Source organism: Solanum dulcamara, chromosome 8, assembly GCF_947179165.1.
Source record: "Solanum dulcamara chromosome 8, daSolDulc1.2, whole genome shotgun sequence".
NCBI classification, from domain to species: Eukaryota; Viridiplantae; Streptophyta; class Magnoliopsida; order Solanales; family Solanaceae; genus Solanum; species Solanum dulcamara.
In genome coordinates, this window is record NC_077244.1 from 64,009,369 (window position 1) to 64,017,990 (window position 8,622).

The 8,622-nt window shown below is 28.7% G+C and overlaps 1 protein-coding gene across 1 annotated transcript; it reads right to left on the reverse strand.

The window, feature by feature from the left end:
• Nucleotides 1–6,246: 6,246 nt before the first annotated feature.
• LOC129900059 (bidirectional sugar transporter SWEET1-like) lies at nucleotides 6,247–8,244 on the reverse strand. Its single transcript, XM_055975033.1, has 6 exons — nucleotides 8,199–8,244; nucleotides 8,039–8,075; nucleotides 7,415–7,510; nucleotides 6,884–7,166; nucleotides 6,618–6,737; nucleotides 6,247–6,342 (listed from the first exon to the last, which is right to left on the reverse strand). The coding sequence occupies exons 1-6, from the start codon at nucleotides 8,242–8,244 to the stop codon at nucleotides 6,247–6,249; spliced, it is 678 nt and encodes a 225-aa protein (XP_055831008.1).
• Nucleotides 8,245–8,622: the final 378 nt, after the last annotated feature.

The window sequence follows — 8,622 nt, forward strand, 5'->3', positions numbered from 1 at the left end:
AATGTTGTGTTGTGTACAAACTAGTCCAGAAACTTGTTGAATAAATAGATGAGTGGAGTACTCTATAAACTCTATAAGAATTTAACCAGAAGCATAAAGAAAAGGTCTCGTCAAATCTTTAGAAATAATACTAAGATTTCTGTTTCGAATGGGTCACTGACCGGATGTACATATTCCTTTTTCTTTGTTAAATAGATGGGCCTTTGAGCCCTCATTTAATTAAAAAAAAAAAAGAAATAATAAGAAGAAGAAAAACAGGAGTCGAAATACAGTAATAATAGCTTTTTTTTCTCAAATTTTGGAATTTTTCCTTATTTTGTGTTTTAAAAAAAATTCAAAAAAATAGATACACTTAAATTTTCTCTTTCCTCACTATATTATCTTTTTTCTTAATTTCTTTTATCTTAAAACTTGTAAAATAATTCTATTGCTTTCCTAATTAAGTATTGATGGTCATTTATATCATTTTCTTAAATTCCTCTCTTTAATTTTCTTAAATCTATCTCTTTATTCTATTTTGTGCATGAGCTAATCATCCATTCATATTCTTTATTAATGTATTAGTATTAATTAAAGGTCATTATAATATTTGTTCAAATACAGTAGCAAAAAGGAGCCCCAATTCAAGTGCAGCCATGAATTTTTTTACAATTTTCGTTTTTCAGCTCTTCAACATTGCTATTAGAAAACACGACGATAATGAAATCTAGAGGGAACAAGGTAATCTTAATTTCCTTACTATTTTTATGTTTGTACTATTATGAAAATATATTCTATTTTTTCACTTTCATTTAAATTATGTAATCAACAAAAAATTGATAATTATATTGTATATCACTATAAAATCTTGAGGCATCTTCCATAATGTCAAATAATTGTTCCAGAAAAATGAGATTTTCCTTTTTTTGATATTGATTGGACGTTGTTCTATTTTTGGGAATTTGTAAAAGGGTTCGTTATATGGATATTTATATTAAATACAAATGCATTGTTCATACGATTCCCATTTTAACTAATTTGGCAAACTTATTAAGCTAAGGGAGGGAAATCCTGGTGGGGAATTTATAGTACATGATGAGAATGCAAAGGCAAATCAAAAGGGGTATGTATTTATAGAAATTGTAGGTGAATCCGCCATGCCTGATCAATATGTATTTCTTTTATTATATAGTTATGTTAGCAATGAGCTTTTTACCCTTCCAAGTAAAATTACTAATGTTGCTTACTTCACTAATATCTGTTTAATGAAGAAAATTATCATTTTTTTCCAAGTAGCAGGCCTTTCTGTTACAAGTTATAATCAATGTTACGGTTGTGGCATTTATGGGTAGCCACTTTGCCATTTTAAGTTGGTCCAAATTTATACTAGTTCATTTCTAGAGTAACTAGCTTTATTGCAAGGTTATTAGAATTATATCTCCATCGTTTTTGGAGGAAAAGAATGTTAAAAAGAAAATGAAGTTTTGCTCTAATATAGCTCAACCTGAAAACTAGTTTAAGAGGTAATGGTGGCCACCATATAATTAAAGAGATCAATTTTCCTTCGTACAATCGATGCACGACTTCACCACCCTCCTAGCACGTCCATGATTGAACAATTTGAAGCGTAGACAATATAACATTAGAGCTTTATATTGCGTAAATTAACCAAGAATTGAGGTGAGTTTGAATTTGATACGATGGACCTGGGAGAACATCTGGAGCATGAATTATATAACATGAGGGCCTAACATTAGGTAACTTAAACATTGAAATTAATCTGACTCTAATATCATATTAAAGAGATGGATCTCAAGCATTGACGGTTGTCCAAAATCATATCGGGAGACCAATTTTCTATCCCAGAACCGTTGTGGGACTTCATCAAACACAAAATGGTATTCTTTGTCCTAAAATTTATTAAGAATTTTCATGATGTCATTGAAGGGAGAAACTCTCACATCCGTGAAATATATGTACATATCTAACTCAGAATGAAAAAAAATAAAAATAAATTAAGAGCGGAGGGTTAGATGGGGTTCGTATAATTTTATTTTTTAAAAAATAAAAATAAAAACATTTTTTAGGAAGGAGTGGGGGAGGGGGAAGGGGTGAAATATGATTTTTTTAAAAAATATTTTATATAAGAAATTTTAAAAAGTAAAAGGACGGAGATTGTCCGGGGGAGGGGAGGGGGAGTTAGTGGAGTGAGTGAGAAAAATATTTTAAGTTTAATTTTTTAAAAATATTTTCTTTTTTTTAAAAATAATTTATTTATTTTTGGATAAAAATACTTTAGTCTTTAACTTTTAAATAATATTAATAGTTTATTTAGTTTTTATCAAGGTGGAATATTTTATCAAGGTGGAATGCCATGTGACAATTTTTTTTGTAGAAGATAGAGAGAGTATATTACACACACCACTAATGTGTGTTTTTCAAACTAATAAGTGATAGTTAACTCACACTTTCAATAGTTTAGATATGAAATTCAAAAAAAACAGAATAACTTAATTGTGTTTTTGATATTTATCCCTTAAAAAATTCAAAAGAATAGATACACTTAAATTTTGTCTTTCTTCATTATTAATGCACGATTTATACCTTTTCAAAATTCCTCCTTTTGCCCTTCTTTGTTTGCCCTTTTTTAAACCAAAAAATTTGTGCTTTGAAAAAAATCAGTAAAAAAGGTACACTTAAAATACTACTCCCTATTTATATCTTTCCAAAATCTGACCAATAATAATTCATAACTATAGAGGAAGATTGCATGAATTAGTATAAAGATATTGAATGATGTAGCGGAATCAAGATTTTTATTAAAGAATTCAAAATATGAAGAACTAAATATACGAACTAGCTAAAAAGGATTCAATATCTACTAATACGTAGATAAAAAAAATAATTTTAACTATATACAAATAATATAATTTTTTCTTTGCCGCCAAACCACCTAGGCCCATGCTGTACAAGGTGGTAGTAAATGGAGATGATGAGTGTAAAAGAGAGGAGGAGGAAGAATGGTGATTTGATGTTGGTCAATCATATATGTAGATCTAAAATTCCTTCTAAGATACTGCCCTTAACTTTGTCATGCCTCTATAGTTATTTTTCTATAACAGCTACTCTTATTGTCATATAGCTTCTTTCTGTAATTTTTAATACTCTGACCTCTTTAAATTTGAACTATATTGAGAGGCTCATCATTTTCTATCTATAACCCCTATATTGCAGTATAATATATTTGGTAGTTATTTGATAATATTTGGTAGCATATTTGTAAGGAAACTAATTCATTCCCCCAAGACAGAATATATATGTGATAGTGGGCTTGAGTGTCTTCAAATAAAGCAACACATTCATTCAAACAGTTATAGCATATAACAGATAAACAGTTATTGTGTGTCCTAAACAGATATGTGACCTTTTTGTTCCAAAGGTAGGCCTAACGATTTGAAGGATGTATTACGTCGTTTGAAACATTCCATTGCCCCAAAACATATATTTATACAAATATTATGAATAAATTGAATGGGGATACATAAATGGAAAAAAAAGGATACAATTAACCAGTCTCATGCAGGGGAAAATCCTTCTTGACTTCTTGACATCTCCGAACGCCAACGCCTTTTGGATGAAGTGTCATTTTGTGAAGATCCTTCTTTGACTAGATTAAGCTACAAAATAAACTCTCAGCCCCGAGGGACAATGGTTTGCCAAACCGCGTATACAACCTTCAAACTTACACATATAGGTATGATTGTTCATTTAGGCCGAGGGCCATTTTGAACTCAAGGTGGTCTTTCTGATGGGCCCAATACGCCTTGGGGATTGGGTCGTCTTAGGCCAATGCACTAAATTAGAATTTTGGTTTCGCTCTACGCTAAGTTGACTAGGAGTGGCTTTTGCGAAACTGGTAACCCAAGCGGACAACTCAGGCTGAAACTTACGACAACCATTGGACGCATGGCGTATCAATAAATTGTCGATCATTCCGAAAAGGGTTAAGTATAAAAAGCCCGGCTGCGGTTTCGCAAAACCGTTCTTTTAATATACTATACATTCAATAGAAAGATGCCATTAGATGCAAACGACAGTTTAATATATAAATCAAACACGCAATTATGCAATTAAGGAAAACAAGAATTACTAATTATTAGAAATTCAAACAGTTAGTCAAATAAACAATCAAATCTAATGGTTAGAACCTAATTAATTCCCCAGCGGAGTCGCCATTTCTGTTATGTCGAAAAATGGATAAAGTGCAAAATTAATTTCATCTTTATAAGAAAAAATCAATTTTAGTAAAAGAGGAGTCGCCACTTAATTTTTTAAATAAATTAAGAAAACTTAATTTAAAAGACCCTAACAGATTTAAGTCTTAAAAATTCAGAGAAAAAGGTACGAGGTTCTTATTTCCACATTGAGAAGGTGTTAAGCATTCAAAGTGGCCGCTAACGCGCGGTTATCCGATGATTTAAAAAATTATTTGACTAACTTTTGAAAATATTAATTTAAAAGAAAACGAAGACTTTGAAATTATTATTATTTTTAGAAAAATGATCAAACTTAAACATTTGAAAATAATATACATGTGTATATAAAAAAAAAGTAAAAATTTATCAAATGACTAAGTAAAGGTAGAAAATTATTTAAAGAGTAAATTAACATGAATTGGTTTATCTTTAGGGGAATCTAATTAAGTTAAAATAAATTAAAATTAATATCTAAACAAGCATAAATAACATAAGTAAATAAATTATTACAATCCGAATCAATATAAATAAACAATAAATATTTCATGTAAATATGGCCCGACACTTAATTTCTGTACGTCTGGACTAGCTGTTGGGCCATTTGCGTTTTGGGCTTTAAGCACAATTTCACTGTATATCGCAACTATATATACACTGTACATCAGTATATACAACCACCCGTTTTTTTGTATATCAGATATACATTAACTGTATATCAGTCGGTTTGTGTTCCAACACCTGTAAAGACACTTAGTAAATGTGTTAATAATGAATAAATAATAATAACAATAATAATAATAATAATAATAATAAGAATAATAATAATAATAATAATAATAATAATAATAATAATAATAATAATAATAATAATAATAATAATAGTAATATAAAAATAAAACCCGTCTTATGAACATAGGAGGCCTTATAAATCGACGGTAATTTCTTCATCGGCCAATTTTAACTTACAAAAATATAATATATATTCACGTTTGATTTAAATAAAAATTTCAAAGGATAAACAATTCTCTAATTACAAAGCAATAACCAAAGTGAGTCAACCCAAAATTAATCATAGCAATAAAATATACATATATCATTAATGATAGGAAAACAATAATAATAATAATAATTTAAAACCCTTTAAGAAATAATCTAACAATATGAAAAGTAATAGCGATAAGTATAAAAAACAATAAGAACAAACAATGATACAATAAATGCGTGTCAATAAAAATATCATATATGTGAAATTATGAATTAATTAATAATTTTACCCACTACACATATCACTTTGCATAAAACAAAACAAAACTAATGTTCTATAACTAGGCAATTCATTAGAAAAAGAAGAAAATCTAAAATCAGTCCACTAGCAAAAGTTATAACTAAATGAAAACATAAATTAGTCCGTTCAAACAATATAACATATATAAACTTAACTAAATTTTCGTCTTTTAAAATGGGAGGCCTCAAAAATCGACGGAAGATTTTTTCATTGGCCATGGGACCAAAAAGGAAGTGTGTTTGGGCGGAAAAGAAGAGGATTTTGGTGGTTTGGTGGTTGTTGGTTGGTTTTAATGAAGAAATATTGGAGAGGGACGAAAAGTAGTGAAGAAGAGTTAAAATTGGTGTTATTTATAGTGAGGGTGAGGGAGAGAGTGAAGAAGAAGAATAAATATTATGAGAGTAGTTTTTTTTAGGAAAAAATTAGAAATGAGAGCATTTAGTAAAAAGGTAAAAAAGTAATTTAACATTCACAATTTTGAAGTTTGCGGTAATTAATATAAATATAAATAGTTATAAAAAATAGATATAGATAGATTGATATGATTAATAGGGACACTCCATCTTAATTTCTTCCACAAATTATTACAAATAACTGAAATGGAAATATTTTCAGATAAACATTTGAATTCATAAATGCTTAATTTTAATCATACATATTTCATAGATATTTGACCATATTTTATTTTACAATATTTGGTTATCATGAAAACACGTAAACATTCTCTTACTCATCACCAGTGGTTGATGTCCTGTTGTCACGGTAAATGAAATATAAAATCAGTTGCACCACTCCTAAAACCAAGCCAATACCTGTTGAGATCTGCAAAGTACAAACTCATTCATTAATAATAGTAATTGATGCCCCACATATTATTTCACGCTACACAAATAAATGAAATTAATTACGAATTTTTTCATTAAATTATATAATCTAACAATTTTGATTTTGATAAATTCATCACTGAATAGAAATAGCAACAAATTTTGTTATTTAATTAAGAAAGAACAATATTTGTTCGCCTCAAATTTCTATTTTTTTTAATTAGTAGTGTAAGTTTTCAACATATGATCACCTAGTCTAGGTAAAATACTTACGCCAATAAATGGATCCATTCCTAGCATAGCATAAATAAACCAGCTAGTGCAAGATATGACGACGGCTAATGACAGGAAGAATGGCATGTACTCCACGCTTTTGGTCCTGATTACTAGTCTCTGCACAAATTAATTAATGTGAAAATACAATAAATTTTATGATCTTTAATTAAAAATGCGAATAATATATCAAAAATATTAGTCAACTATTATAATTTTAAAACATGAAAGGGATGACGATAAGAAGGAGTATTGAGAGTGCTTACAATAATAGACAAAGGAGATGCATACATAACGATGGAGAATATGGAGGCAAGCATACCACAGAACAACTTCCTATTTTTTCCATGAAAAATAAGCACAGACATAACCGCTGCGGAAGCAAAAGCAACGAGGAATAAAACGAAGATTGCTAAGATTTTTCTCTTTTGTTTAATATTGGGTACATATATGGAAAAGATAAGCACGTATATTAACTCAATTGCAGCTCCAGCTTCGTTGATTGTTGCTACGAGAATATTGTTTGATGTTATAAATGGCAGACCATACCTATTCATTCATTAGATCAATAACTTCATAAGTCAACAATAATTACTATGGAAAATCCTAATCCAATCTATGAACCCATCTTATTATTCTTGGGAGGCCTATTGATCCATCTATTTATTAGTTCAGTCCATTTTGATGCATCAAAATTTGAAATTATCTATATGTGGAATTGTGGATGGTCACTTTTACCCTAAATGAGCCAAACATTTAGTATCATTACAATATAAGTTCTGGATAGAGATAGTTACCATGCACTTAGCAAGCAGTTCAAAAATGCCATAACATAAGGTATGCCAGAGAATTGTTCCGTCGATTTGTTCTTGATGATCCTCTTGAATGTATACCTAAATTCAATCAAACAAACTATATTAAAATTAAAATTACTAGTGTATATAAACTATACTCGAAATACTTATTTTCATTGGAATGAATATCCAATATTTAAAATAAAAAAATATATTTTCACTGATTACTCATTATTAAGAATCAAATAATTACGAAAAAAGATATTATGATGATATTAAAAAAAAGTGACTGAGAAAAGATAAATGGGTTAGCTAGTTCTCTTTATTTAATTAAGATTGGTCATAAAAGAATATACAAAAAGATTTTGAATTTACAATATATGATTTATCTGGATTTAAAGTGCCAATTTCAAGAAATATTGAATAAATGAAAATTCTTGTTTTAAAAATGATTTGTCATCTTAGATAAATCTATTATTTTAATTTTATAAGAAATATTTGATTTGACACTTGAAATTTGAAAAATGTCATATTAATTAAAATGGACGGAATATTGAATTGCATGAGAACATGATTCTCCTTGCAAGAGGAAACATCTTGAAAAGTGTTGTTTTGAATTATTCTTACGTGGGTACCAAGAAGAGAAAGAGAGAAGCGGCATTTCCTGTTAATTAGGAGAAAAAAGAGAAACAAATGACAAGGAAAACTCAATCAGAAATTAATTAATTAATTAAAGAGAAAAAATATACAAAGGAAATAAAATATGAAAATGAATTAATTAACTCACCAAAAATCCCGAAAACAAATTGTATAGTGTGTACAAGACCATCCATATTGTTGTGTTCTCGATCTACCAGCGAAGAGCTAGTCAGTTCTTTAGTCCAGAAACTTATACAGTACTCTATGACCTTTTAATAGTAATATTTTAATCAAAATAAATAGGAGTAATTAAACCAAGAATATGGAGTACTTAAAAGGGAAAATCTGACCAATAATAATTCATAACTATAGAGGAAGATTGCATGAATTAGTATAAAGATATTGAATGATGTAGCGGGAATCAAGATTTTCATTAAAGAATTCAAAATATGAAGAACTAAATACACGAACTAGCTGGAAAGGATTCAATATCGACTAATACGTAGATAAATTTTTTTTTTTTAACTATATACAAATAATATAATTTTTTCTTTGCCGCCAAACCACCTAGC

Bases quoted from the DNA above. Each gene is read 5' to 3' on its own strand.
- LOC129900059 (XM_055975033.1), bottom strand. From the start codon at position 8,244: ATGGATGGTCTTGTACACACTATACAATTTGTTTTCGGGATTTTTG. The intron at 7,167-7,414 runs GTAACTATCTCT...ATGAATGAATAG, and splicing joins AACTGCTTGCTAAGTGCATG to GTATGGTCTGCCATTTATAA. The intron at 6,738-6,883 runs GTAAGCACTCTC...TAATTTGTGCAG, and splicing joins CATCTCCTTTGTCTATTATT to AGACTAGTAATCAGGACCAA.